The 26,254-nt window shown below is 38.2% G+C and overlaps 2 protein-coding genes across 6 annotated transcripts; one reads left to right on the top strand and one right to left on the bottom strand.

Annotated features, from left to right (window-relative positions):
• On the top strand, positions 1-927 carry LOC131907811 (olfactory receptor 4C3-like). The gene has a single exon (XM_059258898.1). The coding sequence runs from the start codon at positions 1-3 to the stop codon at positions 925-927; it is 927 nt and encodes a 308-aa protein (XP_059114881.1).
• Positions 928-8,546: 7,619 nt separating this feature from the next.
• Positions 8,547-25,916, bottom strand: LOC131908364 (olfactory receptor 4C45-like). Of its 5 annotated transcripts, XM_059259418.1 has the most exons (4): positions 23,794-23,893; positions 11,495-11,664; positions 10,968-11,073; positions 8,547-9,559 (listed from the first exon to the last, which is right to left on the bottom strand). In XM_059259418.1, exon 4 carries the CDS (start codon positions 9,516-9,518, stop codon positions 8,595-8,597), a length of 924 nt encoding a protein of 307 aa, XP_059115401.1. In that variant the 5' UTR covers positions 9,519-9,559; positions 10,968-11,073; positions 11,495-11,664; positions 23,794-23,893; the 3' UTR covers positions 8,547-8,594. The 5 variants fall into 5 exon arrangements, with proteins under 5 accessions (XP_059115401.1, XP_059115403.1, XP_059115402.1 ...); XM_059259420.1 differs by lacking the exons at positions 11,495-11,664; positions 23,794-23,893 and adding an exon at positions 25,818-25,916 and having other exon boundaries at positions 10,968-11,029; XM_059259419.1 differs by lacking the exons at positions 11,495-11,664; positions 23,794-23,893 and adding an exon at positions 25,818-25,885.
• Between the last annotated feature and the right edge of the window lie 338 nt (positions 25,917-26,254).

Below are 26,254 nucleotides of genomic sequence, written 5' to 3'. Positions count from 1 at the left end.
ATGGAAATACCACACAATATTACAGAGTTTTTTATGTTGGGACTCTCCCAGAGGCCAGAGGTTCAGAGGACTCTCTTTGTGGTCTTCTTGATGATCTACGCAGTCACAGTTTGTGGCAACATGCTCATCGTGGTCACTATTGCCTTCAGCTCCAGCCTGACTTCCCCCATGTACTTTTTCCTTTCCAATCTATCCTTTATTGACACCTGCTATTCCTCTTCTTTGGCCCCTAAACTTATTGCTGATTCCCTGTATGAGGGGACAATGCTATCTTATGAGGGATGCTTGGCCCAGCTCTTTGGAGCTCATTTCCTGGGAGGTGTTGAGGTCATTCTGCTCACAGTGATGGCCTATGACCGCTATGTAGCCATCTGCAAGCCCCTGTACTATACCACCACCATGACCAGGCACCTCTGTGTTGTGCTGGTGGCAGTGGCTTGGCTGGGTGGCTTCCTGCATTCATCGGTTCAGCTCTTTCTGGTCCTTCAGTTGCCCTTCTGTGGACCCAATGTAATCGATCACTTTGTGTGTGACTTATACCCTCTACTGGAGCTGGCCTGCACCAACACCTATGTCATTGGCCTGCTGGTGGTGGCCAACAGTGGTGTGATCTGCCTGCTGAACTTCCTCATGCTGGCTGCCTCCTATGTGGTCATCCTGTGCTCCTTGAGGTCCCACAGTGCAGAGGGGAGACGGAAAGCGCTGTCTACCTGTGGGGCCCACTTCACTGTTGTGGCTCTGTTCTTTGTGCCCTGTATATTTATTTATATGCGTCCATCAACTACTTTACCTATAGACAAAAGCATGGCAGTATTTTATGGTATTCTGACACCTATGTTGAATCCACTCATTTATACTCTGAGAAATGAAGAGGTGAAAAATGCCATGAGAAAGCTTTTCACACACTCAGAAATTCTAAGTCCTTGAGCTGTATAGAAGATAATAGCAGAGATTATATTTCTCTAAGTGAAACAACTAAAGTTTGCTATTTTTGTTACCTAACAACACCTTATTACAGTTATCCATCCTCCCATCTTCATAGGCTTTAAGGCTTACAGTCTTTTCACTTAAATTGCAGTTTTATTATTGACTAGCTCCACAAGATATATATGACCTGAATTATCATTATTACTGGTTTAGAAATAAGGAAACTATGTTGTCTGATGTGATCAATTGACTTATCAAAGTTATCTAGTTTCAAAACTCAGTTATTTTTGACCAATTATAACCCGTTATGATAGGATTCTCTACTTTTTAAAGATATTAACTATATATCTCAATAAACTGGGGAAACATGTGAAGGCAGTTCATATTTCAAAGTGTTATTTCAATAAGTGATCTAGACAAAGTTTTTAATGAAGTTTCCAATCACAGGAAACCATTATCATTGTCTTTAAATGGCCAGACAAGTTGAGTCTGTGTGATAATTCATTGAGCTACAGAAAAGGGAAGAAAGACATGTCTGAAAATTCTTCCTGCTTAGTCACATATAAACAGACTTGTGTGCATACAAGATTGTATGTGTCATCGTCCTTTATGACATTGGCAGCATGCCTTGCACAGCAGCTCAGACAGGTCAAGAGCTGGGCTCTGGAGACAGACCACAGTCTCTGTCTTAGTTCCTGTGCTTATTGATGTCATGACCTTGAATAATCAACAAAAAGCCTATAAACCCTTGATGCCTGTCTTTAGAGTAGGGGTAAGGATATTTTTGGTTTTGCATGTGAGACTGTGTTGTACTTAACCCGGATGTGTCTGGTTTGTTCCACTGAACATTACCTCTTCCATGTCTACTTGTGCTGCAGTGAATGATAGGATTTCCTACTTTTTAAAGGTTTTAACTGTATATCTCAATAAACTTGGGGAACTATGAAGACAATTTATGTTTCAAGTGTTATTTTACTAGGTGATCTAGATAAAGCTTTTAATGCAGTTCCAAACAGGAAACTCCTAACATATTTGATGTTTGACAATTAAACTAGATAATCTAAATCATGTTTTTAACAGTTTTCCACATGTGAGAAACTATTAACATGTTTGATATTATGTCTACCTCAGTCCAATCTCATAAATAGATTGCTGTCTTACCTTCACTGGTTTGAAATATATCCTGCCTTTAGAGCAGAGTAATTTTTCCTTGGTGAGATATAGAGAGTGGCATTTCCATTGGTTTGTTTGTTTATTTATTTATATTGATTACATTAGGTTCTTTGACAATTTCTTACATCTTTATAATGTATTCTGATGGCTCTCATCCCACCCTTTCTTGTCTCCCTCTGATTCCTATTCCTCTCCCCACCAGTCTGTTTCATAACTGAGGAACTTTTGTTTTGGTTTGTGACCTATAACTATTCTTACTATACATTTCAAGGAATTATTGTGCTCTGGAATATTTTACTGGAAAAGATTTAATATTTTACTTTTGAATTATGTATGTATGCATATGAGTGCATGTGAGTGCAGCTGCCTACCAAGGCTGGAGGTGTTGGATCTCTCTGTGGCTATAGGTAGCTGTGAGCTGTGTGACACAGGTGCTGGGAACTGGGTCAGTCCTAAGCAAGAGCAGTACAAGCTCTGAACCTCTGCTCCATCTCTTCATGCTCTCTGTGTTGGCAGAGCTTTCCTGTGCCACAGCTGCTTCCCAAATAACCAACACAGAAACTTAATTGTAAATGCTCAGCCAATAGCTCAGGCTTATTACTAACTAGCTCTTACAACTTAGATTAACTCATTTCTATTAATCTGTGTATTTCCATGTGGCTTGTGAATTTACCTGTCCTCCAGCAAGTCTTGGTCAGTCTATGTTTCCTGGTGATTCTTCTGACTCTGCCATTCTTCTTCCCAGAATTCTTAATTTGGTTTTCCTGCCTATACTACCTGCCTGTCAGCTTTTTATTAACCAATGAGAGTAATACATATTCACAGTATACAGAAGGATTATTCCACAGCACCTGTATCTTGGAATTTAAAAGGCATACCCATATTTATTCCAACATTTTCTTGTTTTACAAAGTTTGAATATTTTCTTTGCAAATTTCCACTCTTTAAGAGTGTGTAGGTTCCATACGTTGTAATAAATTTATCCTACAATCTGTGGTTCAGTATGTTGTAACATGTAGACTTTTCTCTTTTGGTGTATATGCTAGGTAAGCACTCTCCCACTAACCCCCAGTCCCATAGTAGAAGAAAAAAAGTTATAAATTAATAAGGAATTTCTCCATTATCAGGAAAATTATTAAAAATTTGGCTATCAGAATGAATAAATGCAGAAAGTTATAGAACAGTCATTGCTTTACCCTCCAACTTGTATATCTAATAAACTGGTGGTTGAACAGTTTTAAGGCAAAATACTTGTTATCTGTTACCTTTTCACATTTTGATATTAATTATATGATATGAAATATATATTACTCAATAATATATGATACAATATCAAATATTTTCATGTATAATGGTTATAAATTGTTAATTTTGTTATAAATTAATAAGTTAGAAGTAGGGCTTTGTGTTCCATGTGAGTTCATGTAAAATTGTACATAACTGGAAATTTAGATTTAGCTCTGTAAGAGAATGTGGAGCCATTGGGGGAGGTAAAACTAAAACTAGATTCTCATTTCGTATGACCATAAAAATAAATTCCAGATTAAAACACACTAATCTTGAGAATTACTGTTGGAAGATTATCAGAAGATGATGTCTGAGAATACTTTCAGGGTCTAGGCTAGAGAGAACTTTCTGAAATGGGATAAAAATGGATTAATAAGTGTGGCTCTTTAATATATAAAATAATTTTTAGTGATGAGAACACACCAAAACAGACTATGGTATTTAATACAAACAATAATTTTACAAACTGAGGTGAACCAACAGGTAATCAGTCAAATATGTGAAGAAGAACTTATAGTTTACATATATATTGTCAAAGATGCCCAACCTCAGGGTAAGACTAGAACACGTGACAATGTCAGTGCTGCCAGTGATGAGGACTGGCAGCTACCAAACCCTCTGTTAGTGACGTAGTCAGTGTGGGAAGTAAATACAGAAGTTATGCTGTTTGATTCACTTATAGGTATTTTTTTTTTTAAAGAAAATTCCTCACGTATGTGTGTGCAGAATCACGTACAAGTGTACAAGTGTATTTACCACAGAACTGTCTTTTTTTTTTTTAGTAATAAATAATAGATTTTGGGAGGGGGGCTGGAGAGATGGCTCAGAGGTTAAGAGCGCTAGCTGCTTTTCCAGAGGTCCTGAGCTCAATTTCCAGCAGCCACATGGTGGCTGACAACCACTTGTAATGGGATCTGGTGCCTTCTTCTGGCGTGTAGGTATCCATGCTGGCAGAACACAGCATACATAATAAACAAATCTAAAAAAAATAGATTTTTTTTGGTAACAAGACAGAAAGAATCAAGAAGGGGAATGTTTCAATAACATACAGTAGATATAATACATTATTTTATAGTGATTAAAAGAAAATTAAATCAGGTCTACATCCACCAACAGAGAATGGTCTGGAAAGCAATACAGAGTGAAAAAATAGGTTGAAGACAGGTATAATTTGCCCCGCCTGCAGGGCTTCAACGGGTTCTCGACCACCCTAAGGACGGAATGATAGGGACAGGAGATACAAGGAAACACACCAAGTCTGGATTCTGATCAAGGTGCAACTTTATTTTTCTCCAAGAGGGTTTATATAGTTTCTGCAGGGTGGGGGGAGCAAGAAGCTGTCATCTGCATAAGGTGGGGCAAGCTAACAGGATATTTGCATAGGATGTTTACAGGGTGAAAGTGTCAAGGGCTCTGCCTCAATGTCCTGTTGCTAGGCAACCTGACTGTAAGATGATCTAGTTCCCTGTCTTATGGGGGTCTGTATTTTTCCACTAACTAGAGATTCTATCCTTGTCCCTAACAATAATTGGTTGTGATGGTGCATGACTGTAATACCTGCACTTAGAGGTAGAGATAAGAGGATCTTGAGTTTGAGAGCAGCCTGGGTTACATAGCCAAACTTTGGTGAAATAAAAAACAGAAACAAACTGGGCAGTGGTGGTGCACACCTTTAGTCCCAGTACTCAGGAGGCAGAAGCAGGTGGATTTCTGAGTTCAAGGCCATCCTGGTCTACAGAGTGAGTTCTAGGGGAGACCCTGTCTTGAAAGACCAAAAAAACAAAAAAAAAAAAACAAAAAAAAAACAAAACCACAACAACAAAAACCCCAGAAAAACAAAAAAACCCAAAATCAGAAATAAACAAATGAATGGAGTAACAGTGTGTGTGTGTGTGTGTGTGTGTAATATATGTGTGTGTGCATGTATTGTATGTGTATAATATATATACATATATGTACACACCTATGTGTATATGTATATATGTGTTTGTGCTATAATATTAATGTGAAATGAAATCATTGAACATCAATATTTTTCTGTGGTTTATATTTGTGTATATTAATCAATCTATCAAATTCATCATAGTATTTTCTTTATTCAAGACACCTACAAGATTTTTTCATATGTGAACATATTCATATATGATTATTATAAATGAAAAAATAAAATTAAAGAGACCCGGTACTCATAAGAATGGTGCCTATTGATGATCAGAAAATGATGATTGTCTTCTCTCTCAAAACAGTGCATTTTAGTGCTGGAGAGATGGCTCAGAAGTTAGAAACACTTACCGCTCTTGCAAGAGGACCTGGGTTCAGTTTCCAGCACCCACATGGCAACTCACAGCTGCCTGTAACTCCAGTTCCAGGGGGATCCAAAGCCCTCTTCTGGCCTCTTTAGGCACCAGGCATATACATGGTACACATGTGTACATTCAGGCACTAACACATACATGTAAAATAAAGAATAAATCTTTAAAAAATCCAAGATATTCTGTCACAAGTCTATTCCCTGTGCCAAGAATTTCCCGTGTCTCCACACAATGACGTACATATACACGCATGACACTTCCTGTCTGAAGATATTAATTAGCCTCTCTACTGCTCTCTCCACACATCACCTCCATGACTTTTTTGCTCTTCAACCACTTTTATTTTAGCTCTCAACTCTTCAATTACTGCTTCTTAAATAACATCAGACACAGCCAAAAAGTTTGCTAAGCCTCTGCTAGCCTAAAAGGTGGTAACTACACCCAGGGGATAAATTATTCATTGTTCAGATTAACAAAGCATCCTAGGCATATAAACCTTTCTGATGCTGCTTCCTGGCCCCCAAATGAGCCCTTATCCTTAGGCCATGCCCAGGAAAAGGACAGAGGACGTGAGAGGAAGAGCAGCTGATGGCAATTGGAGCTTGGCTTGTGTTAGACAGGGAAATGAAACAATAAAGAGCTGAAATAGAGTCAAACTTCAGTTTTTAGTTTTGTGGAAAGCACACCAAGGAATGAAAAGAGAATAGCCACATTTGAAACTTTTTTTGTAGAACACCCTTATGCCCTGGAAAACTACTTAAAACAGTGTTTTGCCCATGTATTGAATCCTTGTCCCACAAATAGAGCTTGGATTTTGAATGCATATGAGCGTGAATACACACTTTTGTTAAGTGTTGTTATTCCTGTTGTTTAGTGGAGGAAATCAACTCTCCCTCTGCCATAAGCAGCTCCGTTTATGTACAAAATGATACAGGTGGGGAAGAAACAGCTGCTTTCAAAGAGAAGTTCTTTTACTTGAGGAATAATCACTCTTGTAGAGGCGGTGAATTACTGACAGGTCTTTCCCAACCACCCAGTTCTTTTAAGACTCAGCATTTTTAGCCACATCTGATGTGACAGCAAGCCTACCTACGAAATATGCTGAAAAGTAAGCTCAAGAGATTCAAAAAATGAATTTCAGGCTGGAGAGATGGCTCAGTGGCTGTCACTGGTTGCTTTTTCTGGAGGACCTGGGTTCAATTTCTTGCGCCTGCATGGTGGCTCAAAACCATCTATAACTCCAGTCCAATGGGATCCAATGCCTGCTCCTGGCCTCTGAAAGCATGCGTGATGACCAGCCATACATGTGGAAAAACATCTACACACGTAAAAGTAAATAAAGAGGAATAATAAATGAATAATAAGTTAAAAGGCAATTTCAAAGACTGTTCAGACATTCAGGACAACTGTAAGACACTAGCTTTGTGACCATTCTGTGAAAATGTAGTCTCCATGTAATTGAGTACCAAGTTTTCTGTTGCTTTAGCAGGACAATTTCAAACCTCTTAAACTTAGGAAAACAGAAAATGTATTTGATCAATACTACTACTTTTCCTCCCTCATTTTAACTGTGATCATGAAAACATCAACAGTGTTAGCGCTGATCTATTTCACACCAGTCAACAATCAATCATGGAGGGAGAAGGGTCCACAAGCCCAAACCCCTAACTGAGGTGCTATAGAGAGTTGGTGGCTTCAGGGGAAGGGGAGGACAGTCTTCTTTAAGGGTGTGGTCCCTGGTAGGTCAACCATTCCCCAGTGAATGTCCCCACATTCATGACAACATACATATATACATATGTATTCATGTGGGTATAGGTATGTGTATTTGTATGTATGTATGTATGTATGTATGGGCAGCACAAATTTGACTCAGAGTGCTATCAAAAATAAGAACATGAAACTGGGGGCATCAAGAGGTGGAGGAAGATCTGAGTAGAGTGTATGATGAATATGATAAAATATACTGCATGATATTTGATATTATCATATTAAATAAAATAATTGTTCGAACCTTGACACTTTGCCCTCATAGGTTTCTGCCTAACAAAAATAGTAAAAGTTGTATTTTATGACTGCACTGGTAAGTGATGAATGTTCAAGTTGAATTTAAATTGTATTTACTTTTTTTTTTTTATCTTAAAGAAATAGAGCATGTCTTAAAGAAATAGAGTGTGGGAATACCTAGATTTATTGTAGCCTCTTTGCACTGTTCCTACTTGTCTTAATGTGCAAGTCCAGTCTACTTATACATACTTCTAATATAAGCTGACATATCTACCAGTTGAAAAATGAATTAAGAAATACAGTTCATATGCACATTGGAATATTATTCAACCATAAAATAAATGGAATCCTAGCATCTGTGGCAATAAGGGTAGGCAGGGGGACAGGGTGTAAAGGGAGTTAGGCAAACATAAGAAGCCAAACATTGCATATTCTCACTCATATGTGGAAGGCAAAGTGTTTGATCTCACTGAAGTTGAGAACACAATAGTCACAGAGGCTAGGCAGGTTGGAAAAGAGGAAGAATAAGGAGAAATTAGAAAATGGGTATCAAAATACACTTATGAGGGAACAGTGAGTTCTCAGCAGAGTGAGTGACCGTGCTCACAACAGTTTGTTATGTATTTTATGAAGAAGGACAGAGGAGTTAAAGAGTCTCAATGTAAATGGATGATAAATTTTAATGGGGGTGGAAAACCTGCTACCCTGATTTGAACACAGACTTTGTCTATTGTATTAGGAGACTACATCACCAATAAATGTAGTGATTATGCCAATTAAACATTGAAGCAGAAGAAAATTGATTAACCTAAATTTTATTCCTTTAAGGAGAACAAATGTTCATGAAACAGCACTAAACATTGTTTTTAAAAATACAAATCACCAGGTTTATGCATCACCAGCTTTCCACATTTGACCCCAGAGCTTCTTCATAACCTTTTTGACCTCCTCATTTCTGAGGGTATAGATTAAAGGGTTCAACATAGGTGTCACCAGAGTGCAAAACACAGTCACAGCTTTGTCCGTGGGTAAGGAGGTCATGGGCCTTAGGTACAGGTATGAACAAGGTACAAAGAATAAGACAACAACAGTGACATGAGATGCACAGGTAGACAGGGCTTTGCGACGCCCTTCTGAACTATGATTCCTCAGGGAGTGAAGGATGACTATATAGGAAGCAACCAGCATACAGAAAGTAAGTAAACACAGTGACCCACTGTTTGCAGCAATCAGCGGCCCCAGAGTGTGAGTGTCAGTGCAAGCCAACTCCAGGAGTGGTATTAAATCACACATAAAGTGGTTGATGGTATTGGGGCCACAGAATGGTAACTGGGCCATAAATAAAGTCTGTATTCCTCCATGGATGAATCCCAAGATTACAGCAGCCATCACTAAGAATATACAGACATGTTTGCTCATGATGGTCATGTAGTACAAAGGCTTGCAGATGGCTACGTAGCGATCATAGGCCATAGCAATCAGCAAGATGATTTCATCAGCAGCAAAAAAGTGTTCAGCAAAAAGCTGAGTCATGCAGCCATTGAAGGATATGCTCCTCTGCTCAGAGATCAAGTCATAGATCATTTTGGGTGCTATGGAAGAAGAGTAGAAACCATCTATGATGGACAAGTAGGACAGAAAAAAGTACATGGGGGTAGTAGCAAGGACTGGGCTGATGAAGATGGTGATTGAGATGAGCATGTTACCTGCCAGTGTGATCAAATAGATTATTAAGCACACAATAAATAAGAGTTTCTGCAAATCTGGGTCTTGAGTCAAGCCCAGGAGGATGAATTCTGTGACATTGTTCATCCTTTCGAACAGTTTAAATCAGGCTGTGGTCATAAAGTCATCTGAAAAAAGAGATAGATTGTCCCATTAATAATATTTTAAATACTAAATTGAAATACCTTGTCATCTCATTGTTGTAACTGCTGAAATCGAAAGCTACATTTTTACTTTTATACCTAAGATCACTTTACAGATAATTTTGAATATGGAAAGTGGGTTAGCTTAGTACTAGTACTTTATTACACTAAAAGAAAGCAAAGTCTAATTATAGTTGTTGACTGAAGTCAGCTGTGGATACGATACTATACTAAAGAAACAAATCTTCCTAAATTAAAAGCACCTGCACTCTGTGGCTTACTGTTCCTGACTACCACATGAATGCCATCCATGCACCTAAGGACAGACATGGTTGCAGATTGAACCTTTTCCTTTTTGGATGTCAACAATCCTTCTTTATTACAGCTCTTTTAATGTAATTCATTTCACAGTCACAGGTTTCATGCCCAACTCACACCCACTCTTTCGTGTTCCTTTCATCTATATCTTTGAATGAATATATGTAAGTGTCACAAAGCCTCCCTAGAGGCCCTCAATATTTATAAAGAAAATGTGTTTGAAGTTAAACTTCTATCATGTCTAGTAATATGCTTCTGTTAGGCCAAACTGTCTTCTACACTCACATTTACAAATGAAATAATTGAGAATAAGGTCACCCTAAATTTATTATTGACAAGATATAAATGAGAGGATTAGCTAATATAGTAAGCTTTTCCTTTTTGGGATAACTTCTGTGAAAATAAGATGAACTTGTACATTTCATTGCCATGTGCTAGAAAGTTTGAGGATATACAGTAGTGTGTTCTTTTAAATGAACTATATTTGGCTTTTCAAGAGCTGCCAATGTTGGGATTTTAATCTTTCTCTGCCTCTTTCTCCTTCTTTCCTTATTATCTGTTTCAAAAGGGCATATAATTTTTCCATCAGTTTTGGCTACCAAACTCGGAATCCTGACCTCTCATCTCCTATAAAAGTGAGGAAAAACCCATTTGGTTTTCAGATTGGCTAAGTCCCTGAGTGTCTCTGTTCTGTTCACGAGTACTGAAGATGGGGGCTTTGTGGTTAATAATTCTTAATGGGTTTAATTCAATCACAAATCCTAACTTCAAAGTGGCTGTGTGGAAATCATGAGAAGGGGGAAAAACTTCAAGTGGTTGCAAACAGAACTGTGCACAGTGTACTTGCAAGACATTTTTAGAAGTGCCTTCTTTCTCAATACCATCTGATTTGGATGAATTACAGAAAACATATTCTATGGAAAACTTAATGTCATCAGGTTACATTTATGAGTTTCATAGGAAATACTAAATTTTAAGTACCATATAACTACAAGTTCTCTTCAGTAAGAATAAGTTGTCTAACTCAAGTTAAACTGCTTAAAAATTTAAAGGAAAAGATGTAGTTTACACTGACCTGGGTCTAGTTGGTTGTGGATTCCTCTGTTTGTAGACTGAATACATCATTGTTTCTTTCCTCTGGAGATAGCACATACAGTGTGGTATTCAGCAGACTCTATAAGCTGACAATGGAATTATTACATTTCTAGAACTCTCCAATTTAGGTTTTATTGTCCATTTGGTTCACAATGTGAGCCAAGATTGCTCCAAATATAAGTTACAGAACACCTCCTTGGGACATTTTAACAGTTCTAGGACCCAATTCTTATGACCTTTCTCTTTTCTTATTAAATTCAATCTAAATGAAAACATTATTGAAATCAGAAAGTATCACTGTATTCAACTACCAATTAAGTAAGTGAAAAAGCACTTGATTTTCTTTACATATTTAGCTTGGGCTTTGCTTCCTAAGAGTCAAGCACTTGATTTTCTTTACATATTTAGCTTGGGCTTTGCTTCCTAAGAGTCCATGAACATTGCAGAGAGAATTCCTTTCATTCTTATCTCAAACTCCCCTTTATCGCTGTTTCCTTAGATACTCACCAACAGCAATAGCAGCATCCTCTAAACAAATCTTCATTTGTTGACATCTGCTTGCTTCTGTCGCTGGCTCACTGACCACTCTTCATCTTTTTGATTCTTTCTTGATCCTAAAGAAACCTTTAAATCAGTGGCTCTCAGCTTATGTGTTGGGACTCCTTTGGTAGGGTTGCCTAGGACCATCAGAAAACACAGATATTTGCATTATGATTCATAACAGTAGCACAGTTACAGTTATGAAGTAGCAATGGAAATAATTTTATGGTTGGGAGTCGCCACAACATGAGGAACTGTAGTAAAGGTTGCTGCATTGGGAAGGTTGAGAACCACTGATTTAAATAGATTTCCACAGTCTTTAGAATCTGGTCGAGCTTTGGCCTCTCAAACACCCAGAGGATTGGTAATAGTTTCTGTTGAAGTCTTTGCCAAGGAAACTGTCAAGATCTTTTGGTTATTCCCATTTGGTACCCACAAAGATCATTAGCAGGGCTAGTTTTAAATGCAGCTGGCATTAAGTAGGCATCTAGGTTGTAATTTAGATGAAGATGAGTTGCAAGACTTTGAAAGCTTCCTTCTAGGGCTTGTTGGCTGATTGTGACATTGTGGAAGCTGGACTAGGAATGGAAATGTCAGCATTCAAGATGATGTGCTTGATTACTATTATAGATTGTGATTTGTTTTATTTTATTTTACCAGTGAATGACTAAAGAGATTAAATGTCAGGATTCTCAGCACCAAAGATTGTGTAGAAATTAAGAAAAGTCATAGAACTGCCACATTCTCCTGCTAAACCAAGGGGAATGAATCTTTTGCTCTCTACTCCATTGGCAGAGGATGCTAAAGCTTAGCATTGGGTCCTATGCTCTAGACTAGTAGCCATTGAGGAAGTCACACAGCCAAACACTTGTGTAAAAATAAATCAGTTAATGGAGAGAAGCACAGGAGCACTGTAGAAAGGAGAATCTACTATCTTCTCTCCTCCAGATTCTGAGCTAAAAAAGAATTGACTGCATTTGCAAATGGAATCTTCTTTCTTCATTATCAACTTTTGATTTTAAATAAAATTAATATATACTCCTGAATTCCAGGGCTTGCAAAGCAAAGTTTTTTGTTCCATGACTGATAGCCACCCTTTTTTGTTTGTTTGTTTGTTTTTGTGCCTTTGTTTGCCACCAACTTCACTCATGGGCTCCTCTTACTTTTTATTTCTAAAGTCATTTATATATATGGTTATATGCATATTTCTACATATGTGCATATATATATATATATATATATATGTATAGCCATAGATCCTGTTTTAACCAGTTGAATTGCAAAGTGAAGTGACATTAAGCACATTCATAGTACTGTAAGCCATCTTCATCATCAACTTCTAAAAAACATTCTTGTTTTTCTTATTCTTTAAACAGTTATTTATTCAGTTATCTTTCTTTTTCTAGGTCCCTGGCAGCTACTGTGCTAGTTTCTGTCTAGGTGAATCAGTTCGTCCTAGACACAATATATATTGAAATTACACAGTATCTATCCTTTACCTATATCCTTGTGAGGGTGGTGGTGCTAGGGATTTGAAACCATGGCGTTGATAGCACACAAGTACTCTGTCCTCAAGCTTCACACACAACCCTCTTTGTGTATGTCCTATTTCATCTATTATACTGAATTTTCACTTACTTTGTATTGGCGTACATTCCAGAACTTGATTAGTTTTTGAGATTCACTCAGTAATAAAGGGTTTCCTTGAAAGGCAATCTTAGAAGTAGATGGTGTCACAGATCAATTCTGCCAAATACTTATAGAACTAGTATTGATTTTCAAAAATGTTTTCATTTTAAGACAATCCAGACTCCAAAAGACAAAAATTGCTGTTTCCAATATGTAGATCTTAGTTTGTAGTTATATGTATGTATAAATAAAGAGACAAGTATGGTTATAGTCTATGAAATTGGACAGGAGATCATGAGAGGTGCTAAGGAAGGTTGGGGAGAGCAATATGGTAAAGTTGACTTGAAAGCAGAAAGCATTCTATGAGGAGTGTAGGGATGTGAAGGGAGGGTCCTGTGTTAGGAGAATGAGAGAAAGAATCATAGGAACAAACTGTGTTTAAAATGCCATAGACTAAACTCATACTGTGTATGCTAATTAAATTAAAAACAACAACAAAATCATGATCTACTTTCGAATGATAAGTTGACACAGGTTAAAAGTCAGTCACTGCCTAAGAGAAGATACTTGCAGTCTATCCTGTAGTCTATTCAACAAAGTGGAATGCAAAAGTCACTTCTACAAAGACAATAGCAAAGTTAATCAACCAATAGATGAGCAGACCAATAGATGAAGACCCTATAGTTCAGAGATGCGTATATGATAAACATATTGTCATAAGATGTGCAGCTTCAGTTCAAGACACTTGACTTTGATAGTGTGGGTATCATCAAAGATGAGAATTGGCAGCCATCTCCCACACTGCTGGTAACATACCCACTACAAGAAGTCATTTGATAGTGTCTATGTATTAAAAAGTAAAACTTAAATACTTGTTTTTTTTTTTTTAAAGAGTTTTAGGAAACTTCGTCATGAATGTGCCATGGAAACATGTACAATATATTTACCACAGATGTTTTTGTCATAAAACATGTTTGTTTTTGTTTTTGTTTTTTTTGGGGGGGGGTGATAAAACAGAGAAATAGTTAAGTAGGAGAATTCTTCAATAACATATAGCTGATATGATGGGTTATTTTATAGCAATGAAAAGAAAGTGAAATCAGGTGTATACTTATCCACCAATAGAGATGGGTCTTGAATACAATACAGGGTGAAACAGTAATTGAAGGCCGATGTAACACTGGTAGTGCTGGTACATGACTGTAATCCTAGCACTTGGGAGTGGAGACAAGAGGAGCTTTTTTTATTATTAATTAAATTTATCCACTTATTTTACATCCCAACTGCGGTTTCCCCTCCCTCCTCTCCTCCAAATCCCCCCCCCCCAATCCACTCCTCCTCTTTTTCTGTTCAGAAAGGGACAGGCCTCCCATAGTATCAACAAAGCATGGCATATCAAGTTGAGGTAGGACTAAGCTCCTCCCCTTGTATTAAGGCTGGGCAAGGCAACTCAGCATTAGGAACAGGTTCCTGGAAGTCAGCCAAAGCTTTAGGAACAGGCCCTGTTCCCACCACTAGGAGTCCCACAAGTAGATCAAGCTACACAACTGTCACACATATGTAGAGAGCCTAGGTCAGTCCAATGCATGCTTCCCAGCTGTCAGTTCAGATGCTGTGAACTGCTGTGAGTCCAGGTTAGTTGTTTCTGTGGATTTCCTTGTGATGACCTTGACCTCCCTAGGTCATAAAATCCTTCCTCCCTCTCCTCCCTCTTCCTCCCTGCTCCTCCTTCTGGTCCTCCTCCTGCTCTTCCTTCTCCTCCTCTTCCTGCTTCTCTTCCTGCTCCTCCTCCAACCCTCCTCCTATTGAATTGAAGGCTGTCACTATGAGCCTCCATGAGGTTCTCTTGGGTTGGCCTGCTATTCTGAGTATTCCCTCCTCTCAGCCCAGTGCTTGGCTGTGGATCTCTGCATATATTTCCACCAGTTACTGGACAAATGCTGTTTGAAGACAGTTGGAGTAGTTACCAATCTGGTTACAGGAGATGGCCAGTTCAGGCTACCTATACACTATTGCTAGGAGTCTTACATAGGGGTCATCCTTGCAGATTCATTGGAGTTTCCCTTGCATCAGGTTTTTACCTGACCCCGAAATGCTCTCTTCACCAAATCATCATTTTCATTTTCTCCCTCTCCATCCTCCCATCAACCAGATCCCACATGTTCCCATCCCCACCTGCTCCCAGTCTATTTAGGAGATCAAAAGAGGAGAATTTACATTTTAAAACTTCATTAAAATGCAGACTCACATTTACAAATGATCTTTAAATGGAAAAAATAAAAGTAAGTAGACATGGTACTCATAAGAATGATAATTATTTAAGCTTTGTGGAAAATATATTGGGCAATAAGAAGACAACAGTCCCTGTGCTTTTTCCAATCATGGTCTCGATATCTCTTGCTCATATAATCCCTCCTCTCTCTTGCCGATTGGACTCCTGGAGCTCCACCAGGGGTTTGGCCTTGGATCTCTGCATCTGCTTCCACCAGTTACTGGATGAGAGTTCTATTATGGCAGTTAGGGTGCTTGGCCATCCCATCACCAGAGTAGGTCAGTTCAGGCTTTCTCTCAACCATTGCAAGTAGTCTACAGTGGAGGTATCTTTGTGGATTTCTGGGGACCTCTCTAGCACTCTGCTTCTTCCTATTCCCATGGGGTCTGCATTTATCATGGTGTCTCTTTCCAGGGGATACCTTGCCTTGGAGAAGGTGGGAATGGGGGGTGGATTGTGGGGAAAGGATGGGGAGTGGGAGGAGGACAGGGGAATCCGTGGCTGATATGTAAAATTAAATTAATTATAAAATAAAAAAAGAAGACAACAGTCATATTTGAGATTTTCTATACCACAACATTATTCTATAGTCATGGAAAGTTACTTAAAACAGTTTTTTTCACCTTTTCAATACCTGTCCATCAACTGGGGGATTTCTTTACCTCCTCCTGCTCCTGCTTCTGCTCCTCCCTCTGCTCCCCCTCCTGTTCCTCCTCCTGCTCCTCCTCCTGCTTCTTCTCCTGCTCCCCTCCTGCTCCTACTCCTCCTAGTCCTCCTCCTCCTCCTTCCCTCCTACTCGCCCTACTGCTTCTCCTCTTGATCCTGCTTTTCCTGCTCCTCCTCCTGTTCCTCCTCCTGCTCCTCCTCCTGTTTCTCCTCCTGCTCCTCCTTCTCCTACCCTACTTCTCCTATTGAATTGAAGGCTGTCACTATGAGCCTCCATGAGGTTCTCTTGGGTTGGCCTGCAATTTTGAATCTTTAGAAAGATGTTTCTTTTCTTTTCTTTACTTTTCTTTTTTCCCCTTCTGTTTCTTTTGGATGCTGAGCAGAGCAAGTGCGCTTTCTGGTATTCTGGATTTCCTCACTCTTTCTTGAATGCTATTCTCTCTGCCATGTGGCTGGCTTCCCTGCTGGCTTAATCCAAATGACATGGCTTTTTCTCCTTTTCATCTTCTCCCTTTGAGCAGCTACCAACATTTATAGCTTGCTACTCTTGGATTTTTCTTCTAAACCTCAATAAAATTGTCTTCAAGTTAAAAAAAAAAGGACAGTGAATACACACAATTATTGTATTCTTGTTCTGCTTACACTCAGGAGAAGCAGCAAGGAGGTAGATGAAGAAGGAAGATTTTATGTTACAGAATTGTTGACCTGAATTTTATCTAAGCTCAACTTTAGCTCAACTACTTTAAAGCCAATCTTAGTTATAATTTAAGTGTTAATATCACAAAATACAACAATGTGAGTTAATGCATATGTAATTAGCATGGTTTGATATTTTATTATTACCTTCACTATCAAACCATTATAACAATGATCACCACTCTTAACATCATCTCATTCTTCAAAGAAATTTTTAATTTTACTTTTTTGAGAATTTCATACACAAACCACTGTATTTCTATTATTTACACCCCTCTCTCTTGTACCCTGTCTGTTCTTTCTTTAAATTAATCATCTCATTTATAGTTAATGTTACATATATGTTTAATATAACTTACTGAATCCAATTAGTGTTGTGTGTATGTCTCCTTGCTTTACTTTATTGCATTTCTCAGTTGGTTTTGCTCTGTGAACTAAAATTATATCTTTAAAAGAGATGAGTTTGATTTTTAAAAGCATATTGCTGTGGAATAATCTTTTTGCACACTGTGAAGATGTGTCTTTACCAAAGAGCCCTCTGATTGGTTTAATAAAGAGCTAAATGACCAATAGCTAGGCAAGAGGTATAGGTGGAACTTTCAGGTATAGAGAAGATTCTGGGAAGAAGAGATGCAGAGAAGCCAGTCAGATGTGGAACAAGTTGGATACACAGAATGGGATAGAGGTAAAAGCCATGTGGCAGAACATAGATTAATAAAAACATAGGTTATTTTAAGTCATAAGAGCTAGTTAGGAACAAGCCTAAGTTATAGACTGAGCTTTCATAATTAATAAGTCTCCTTGTCATTACTTGGAAGTTGGCTGGCAGGACAGAGAAAGACTTGTTACATATTGTTGCTTTCATATGTTTGCAAGATGGGCATTCATGGGAAATCATAGTCTGGTACCCGTACTTTTTGATGTCCTGTATATGATCTGACCTGTCGCAAAGTCTGAAAACACAGGAAATACTGTCAGCGGGAGATAGTGCAATCCCTTGATTGGACATATTTCTGAGCTCCCCGCAGAAGCCACAAGCTTAGCGCAGAGGAAAACCTGGTCCTGATTCTGGTGTGTCCCGTCTCCTCCTTCCTTCAGAGGACCAAGGGAGAGGAGGATCCTGGGTGGTTTTTCATGTTTCCCTAAAGAAAACCTTCTTTTATAAAAAAATGTGAGTTGGCATACATACAAAATGATGGACTACACTAAGGCATTTTTATACATGCTTTCTTCTCATGTGTCTCCTCCCTACTACTCTCTCTTACCTGCCTTTTCTCAAATCATTGGCCTCCCTCCTCCCCAGGCCCCACAGTGTACATCTGATTTCATGTCATATGTATTCCACTGAGAACTTTTGAGCTCAAGTTTTTCTTTTTTAGCAACATTTTGAATTGGCATATGTTCATTGTGCACAGTACTGAATTTCATAAAGACATTTCCATATGAGTATACAGTGTACTTTGAACATACTCCCCCTGGTATCTCCATCCTTACTTTTCTCATCCCTCTCTTTCCTCTTTCTTACTCTAGAGAGTTTTCTTCTACTCTCACATCATACACATAAACATATGATTATATATATATATATATATATATATATATATATATATATATATATAAAACCTAGGCTTCACAAAAGAGAGAAACATGTTGTCTTTCTTCCTTAGTTTGATTAATATGATTATCTTCTGTTGCGTCCATTTATGATAAATGACATAAGTTCTTTCTTTATGGCTGAAAAATTCCATTGTTTAAACAAATCATATATTACTGTCTTTATTTTTGGCAGTTCCACACATGTACACATTGTGCTGTGATCATATGCACTGCCACTAACTCCCTTATGCTCCCCTCACTCCTGCTGACCTCTGTATTAACTAGTCCATTGCCACTTTCACGTCTTTATTTTTATATAGGTCTTATGCAGTAGCCTCAGCTGTTGTGTGTTCAAGATTGCACTGACCATGTCATATGCACAAGACAGCACTTCATAGCTCCTATCTATCCTTTGGCTCTTTCTTTTTTTTTTTCTCTTTTTCCACAATGTTCCCTGGGTCTTGGGAGGGGTGATGAAGACGTCTTGTTTAGGCTTGAGCACTTTCAATCACTTATTCTCTGAATTTTAGTTATGAGGCTCTGTGTTAACAATTGCCCACTACAAGACAGAAGTGTCTATCAATCATGGTGAAAGCATCACTAATCTGTGAGGATAAATATAAGTATTTAAAAGGGAGTTCAACTACATGTCTATTTAGCAAATCATGAGTAGTAACATCTCTCTCTCTCTCTCAAACCTGTAACTCCTTTCAGTCATAGGTGTTTTACTAGGTTTACAGAACCAGATACACATTCCTGCACAAGAATGACCCAATCAAAAAGTAGTTGGTTACCTCTAAAACAGTCTTGCCACTATTGAACGAATGCACACACCTTGCCTTGACTGGTTGGAATTAGCATACAGCATCCACAGATGGGTAAGACCATTGATGATTTTTCTCATAGAGTGTCCTCTATTGCAACTTTTGGCCCTGTGAATGTTGATGAGCTGGGAAGAAGTTTTCAGTTCAATTCCAGCTTGATTTCCCCGTGTCTTGTATTCAAACTGCAACCTTTTAAACTCAACAAAAGGTTCTTGCAAACAGTTCTATTTGGTCACCAAAAGTGATGTCAGTAATTTGTGTTGTTTGGGAAAGCTTCAAAGGTCCCTCAACAACAGCTCAAACATCCTGCATGTTACTGGAAATTATTTTGAAAATAAATTTTTGTACAATATATTCTGACCACAGTTTCCCCTCTCTCTGGTCTTCCCAGAACCTTCTCCTCAAACTCCATACCCTTCTTTCTCTCTTTATAAATCCAACAGGCAAACAAACAAACACCAAATAAACCAGAATAAAAAAAACCCAGAGCAAATGAAAAACATGAAACACACTTACACACATGGACACTACACACACACACACACACACACACACACACACACACACACACCAGAGCAAATGAAAAACATGAAACACACACACAGAGCAAATAAAAAATATGAAACACAATTACATACATGGACACTACACACACACACACACTCACCAGAGCAAATGAAAAACATGAAACACACTTACACACATGGACACTACACATATACACACACTCACACACAAACACACACACTCACCAGAGCAAATCAAAAACATGAAACACACTTACACACATGGACACTACACACATACACACATACACACACACACACACAGCATGAATCATAAAGAGTCTTATTAGACATACACCACAAAACAAAACCCATAAAAAAGCCATAATTGGAAACCATAATATAAAAGTGAAATCTAGTAAGACAAAAAAATACCCAAATAAAGCAAGATGAGGCATAAAGTCTATGAAAATACTAGGGAGTTCATTTTGTGTTTGTCATCCACTGTTGGGCATAGGCCCTAACCTGCAGTGTGGTTAATGTACCCAGTGAGACTTCTTTGGAGAGAACTAGTTTTTCTTTTGCAAGCTGATGTCAGTTGGAGATAGCTTCTTGGTTAGGGTTGGAAATTCATGTCCACTCCCCCTTCTCAGCCAGGGACCCTGTCTGGCTTGAACCTGTGCAATGCTCTATGTGCACCAGTCTTGTTGTGTCGGGAAGACACCGTTTCCTTGGAGTCATCCATGCCACCTGGCTCTTACAATCTTTCTCTCGCCTCCTTCACACAGATCACTGAATCCTGAAGGGATAAGTCTGATGAAGACATTGCATTTAGGACTGGGTGTTCCAAGGTCTCTCATTCTCTATACACTGTCCTGTTGTGGGCCTCTGTGTTAGTTCCCACCTATTGAAGGAGAAAGCTTCTCTTATGATGTGTGAGTGAGGCACAGGTCTATGGGTTTAGCAGAATGGCATTTGGAGTCATTTTATCACTTTATTCCTTTAACAGAACCATAGTATTTGATTTCCCCTAGGCTGATGGGCATGCTGGGATTTTTTTTTGTTTGGTAAACTATGGCTTCTGAGAGCAGCATTATCTACTTGTTAAACTCTTTTAAAAATTATGTTACTTGTATGTATGTTTCCAGCACTGACCATTTGGTCTTGGATAATCAATTGATGTGCTCCTTCCTTCCTGGAGAAGACTGTTTCTCCTGCTTTCAGCATTCCTTCATTGCCTGTTGTACTTTGTGTAGGTTTGAGTTCTCTGGGCCTTTCCCTTGTCCACACTACCATGTCTATTGCTGTTATCCTTGTTCAGCTCACATTGAGGCAATCATGTCCGTGAGATTTCCTGGGTGTAGCTTTGGACATTACTAGAAGACACAATCTCAGAGCAAAGTCCCTGATACTTTGGCTCTTACAGTCTTTCTGTGAATTCTTCATTATATAGACTGAGCAGTTTGTATTTATGCATTTAGGGATATACATATGTATATACATAATGTATGTAACAGTAATTCTTAACAAAAAAGAGATCAGGAATTTAAAAGAAAGCAAACAGGGTTATACAAGAGAGTTGGAGGGAGAAAAGGGAGGGAGCAATGCTGTAATTGTATTATAATCTCAAAAATAAAGTAAGTAATTAAAAACAAACAAAAAATACAAATAAAATTAAGCAGCAAAAATCAACCGATAGTGACTTTGAGTCAGGTTAGGCTATGGTACCCTTTCATTAGTTTATAAAGTCACAGGTTTCCACAGGGTTTTTCATACATCCTTAGTTTCTGCTTGTCCCTCCCTGTCACTCTCACTTTCCTCCATCCCTGCCCCATTTAAACATTTCAGTCTCTAGTATCTATACATCTACTTTCACATCATGTGTATTTCACTTTTCCTCCTCTCCAAATACCTCCCCTTTTCACACCTTCTTAATTTCTTTTCTTGCTTTCAGGGATCTATCTACAGGGACTTTAACTTAAATACAGAAATGTAGACATTTAAGCTAGGATCCACATGTGAAAGAGAACATACAGTATTTGTCCGTATGGATCTGGGTTATCTCATTCCATATATTATTTTTTAGAATCAATTATTTGTATGAAGATTGTTTATCTTCATTTTTTTTTTAGTGTGGAATAAAATTCCATTATATATCTTGCCACATTTTCATCATCCATTCACAAGTGATAGGCTCCTTGGTTAATCCTATGTCTTACCTAGTGTGGATAGAGCAGCAACTAACACAAATGTACAGATATCTCTGTTGCGGGTTAGAGTCCTCTGAGGAAATGCCTAGGAGTGTTACAGCAGGGACATTGTTCTATTTTTAGTTTTTTTGAAAAAACCCTGTTTTCCACAGTGGCTGTACTAGTTTACCCTTCCACCAAGGTGAATAAGGGTTCCCCTTTCCCTGGTTCCTCCTCAGCATTTGTTGCCATTTGTTTGACCTCATTGAAGTTGAGAACAGGGTAAAGGTCACTACAAGCTAGAAAGGGTGAGAAAGAAGAGGAAGATTTTGAGCTGGGGTAACAAATTCCAACATAGAAATACATTCTAAGCAGACTAGGGTGACAATTGTTCCTAATAATTTATTTTAGACACTATGCAAAATTGGAACAAAGAAATGATAATTTTTTAATGTCACAGAAATTCTTATCATTCTGATGTGTTCATACATATTTTCTACATGTGTTATTATATTGTTTCTATTGCATTAGTATGAAAGTCATCCATGTGTTAATTCTGATGCACAGTTTAATAGACATTATCAATTTAAATCATTTAGGGAAAAGAAATCCATATGGAGTATCACTAGATATTACTATCTAAATATAGAAAATAACTGGAATTCTTTAATCTTTGTTTGACCTTATTTGACCCAAGAGTTTCTTAAGAACCTTCTTGACCTCCTCATTTCTGAAGGTATAGATTAAAGGGTTCAACAGAGGAGTCACTAGAGTGTAAAACACACTCACAATTTTGTCAATGGGGAAGGAAATCATTGGTCTTACATACAAGTATGAGCAAGGTACAAAGAATAAGACAACAACAGAGACATGAGAGATACAGGTAGACAGGGCTTTTCGACGTCCTTCTGAACTGTGTTTCCTCAAGGAGTGAAGGATGACCACATAGGAAGCAATCAGCATACAGAAAATGAGTAAACACATTGACCCACTGTTGGCAGCAATCATGGGCCCCAGAGTATGAGTGTCAGTGCAGACCAACTCCAGAAGTGGTATTAAATCACATATAAAGTGATTAATGGTATTGGGGCCACAGAAGGGCAACTGGGCTATAAATGTAGTCTGTATCATTCCATGAACAAGTCCCACAGTTCCAGCTGCTACCACCAAGGAAACACACACAGATCTTCTCATGATGGTCATGTAGTGCAAAGGCTTACAGATGGCTACGTAGCGATCATAGGCCATGGAAATCAGCAAGATGATTTCAGCCCCAGCGAAAAAATGCTCAGCAAAAAGCTGAGTCATGCAGCCATTGAAGGATATGCTGCTCTTCTCAGAGATCAAGTCATAGATCATTTTGGGTGCTATGGAAGAAGAGTAGAAACCATCTATGATGGACAAGTAGGACAGAAAAAAGTACATGGGAGTAGCAAGGGCTGGGCTGATGAAGATGGTGACTGAGATGAGCATGTTACCTGCCAGTGTGAGCAAATAGACTATTAAGCACACAATAAATAAGAGTTTCTGCATATCTGGGTCTTGAGTCAAGCCCAGGAGGATGAATTCTGTGACATTGCTCATCGTTTCTGTCAGTTTAGTTCAGGCTGTGAGCATATGGTCATCTGAAAAGAAACCATAGGTTGTCCCAGTGATGATACTTAAAATGAAACAGTGAAATACTACATCATCTCATTACTTCTGGTCCCTGAGATATAGCTACATTTCTGCTCACCTCTGTAGATAGTGTCACACCCCATGCAGTTGTAAGGAACAGAAGTAGGTTGAATGAATTTTTGTGGAATAGTAACATGACCTTCCAAATACTATAGAAATCCTTTTTCTCCTATTGGGTTGCCTTGTCCAGCCTCAATATGAGGGCTTTTACCTTGTCTTGTTGTATCTTGTTATGTTTTGTTTTGGTTTCATGTCTTGGAGGCCTGCTCTTTTTCTGAAGAGAAAAATGAGTGGAGTGGATCTGTTAAGTGGCAGGGGAGGTGGTGGGGAACTAGGAGGAGTGGAGGGAGGGGAAACTGTGGTTGGGATGTATTGTATGAGAGAAGAATCTATTTTCAATAAAAAAGAAGCCTAAATGTCATTATAATTGATGACATAGGGGAATTCCAAATTCTAACCAGTCCTTCACATGGCTTGTTTTATTTTTTTTGAGGGTAAATATCAATATCAATTATTTTGAAGTTATGTTTGTGTACTAATATCGATTCACAAATACCAATATTCTATGAAAACCAATTGTACATAATATACTAAAGAAACAAATCTTCCTAAATTGAAAGCACCTGCACTCTGTGGCTTACTGTTCTTGTCTACCACATGAATGCCATCCATGCACCTAAAGACAGACATGGTTGTAGATTGAACCTTTTCCTTTCTGGATGTCAACAATCCTTCTTTATTACAGCTCCTTTAATGTAATTCATTTCACAGACACTGGTTTCATGCCCAACTCACACCCACTATTTTGTGTTCCTTTCATCTATGTCTTTGAATGAACACATGAAAGTGGCACAAAGCCTCCCTAGGGGCCCTCAGTATTTATAAAGAAAATGTGTTTGAAGTTAAACTTCTATCATGTCTAGCAATATGCTTCTGTTAGGCCAAACTGTCTTCTACACTCACATTTACAAATGAAATAACTGAGAATAAGGTCACCCTAAATTTATTATTGACAAGATATAAATGAGAAGATTAGCTAATATAGTAAGCTTTTCCTTTTTGGGATAACTTCTGTGAAAATAAGATGAGCTTGTACTTTTCATTGCCATGTGCTAGAAAGTTTGAGGATATACAGTAATGTGTTCTTTTAAATGAACTATATTTGGCTTTTCAAGAGCTGCCAATGTTGGGATTTTAATCTTTCTTTGCCTCTTTCTCCTTCTCTGATTATTATCTGTTTCAAAAGGGCATATAATTTTTCCATCAGTTTTGGCTACCAAACTCGGAATCCTGACCTCTCATCTCCTATAAAAGTGAGGAAAAACCCATTTGGTTTTCAGATTGGCTAAGTCCCTGAGTGTCTCTGTTCTGTTCACGGGTACTGAAGATGGAGGCTTTGTGGTTAATAATTCTTAATGGGTTTAATTCAATCACAAATCCTAACTTCAAAGTGGCTGTGTGGAAATCATGAGAAGGGGGAAAAACTTCAAGTGGTTGCAAACAGAACTGTGCACAGTGTACTTGTAAGACATTTTTAGAAGTGCCTTCTTTCCCAACACCACCTGATTTGGATGAATTACAGAAAACATTTTCTATGGATAACTTAATGTTATCATGTTACATTTATGAGTTTTCATAGAAAATACTAAACCTTAAGTACTATATAACTACAAGTTCTCTTCAGGAGAATAAGTAGTCTAAATCAAGTTAATCTTCTTAAAAACTTAGAGAAAAAGATGTAGCTTACACTGACTTAGGTCTAGTTGGTTGTGGATTCCTCTCTTTGTAAATTGAATACATCATTTTTTTCCCCCTCTGGGGATAGCATATACAGCACGGTATTCAGAGGACCCTATAAGCTGACACTGGAATTATTATTTTTCTAGACACTCTCCAATTTAGGTATTATTGTCCATTTGGTTCCCAATGTGAGCCAAGATTGCTCCAAATATAAGTTATAGAACAGCTCCTTGGGACATTTCAATAGTTCCTGGACTGAAATCTTATGACCTTTCTCTTTTCTTATTAAATTCAATCTAATGAAAACATTATTGAAATCAGAAAGTATCACTGTGTATTATATTCAACTACAAAATAAGTAAGTGAAAAAGCACTTGATTTTCTTTACATATTTAGCTTGGGCTTTGCTTCCTAAGAGTCCATGAACACTGCAGAGAGAATTCCTTTCATTCTTATCTCAAACTCCCCTTTATCGCTGTTTCCTTAGATACTCACCAACAGCAATAGCTGCATCTCCTAAACAAATCTTCATTTGTTGACATCTGCTTGCTTCTGTCGCTGGCTCACTGACCACTCCTCACCTTTTTGATTCTTCCTTGATCCTAAAAAAATCTTTAAATCAGTGGCTTTCAACTTGTGGGTTGGGACTCCTTTGGGAGGGTTGCCTAGGACCATCAGAAAACACAGATATTTGCATTATGATTCATAACAGTAGCACAGTTACAGTTATGAAGTAGCAATGGAAATAATTTTATGGTTGAGAGTCGCCACAACATAAGGAACTGTATTAAAGGGTCCAACTGCATTAGGAAGGTTGAGAACCACTGATTTAAATAGATTTCCACAGTCTTTAGAATCTGGTCGAGCTTTGGCCTCTCAAACACCCAGAGGATTGGTAATAGTTTCTGTTGAAGTCTTTGCCAAGGAAACTG

Source organism: Peromyscus eremicus, chromosome 4 (assembly GCF_949786415.1).
Source record: "Peromyscus eremicus chromosome 4, PerEre_H2_v1, whole genome shotgun sequence".
In the NCBI taxonomy this organism is placed as follows: Eukaryota; Metazoa; Chordata; class Mammalia; order Rodentia; family Cricetidae; genus Peromyscus; species Peromyscus eremicus.
This window is presented reverse-complemented; position numbering and strand designations above follow the sequence as displayed.

Bases quoted from the DNA above. Each gene is read 5' to 3' on its own strand.
- LOC131907811 (XM_059258898.1), top strand. From the start codon at position 1: ATGGAAATACCACACAATATTACAGAGTTTTTTATGTTGGGACTCTCC.
- LOC131908364 (XM_059259420.1), bottom strand. From the start codon at position 9,518: ATGAACAATGTCACAGAATTCATCCTCCTGGGCTTGACTCAAGACCCA.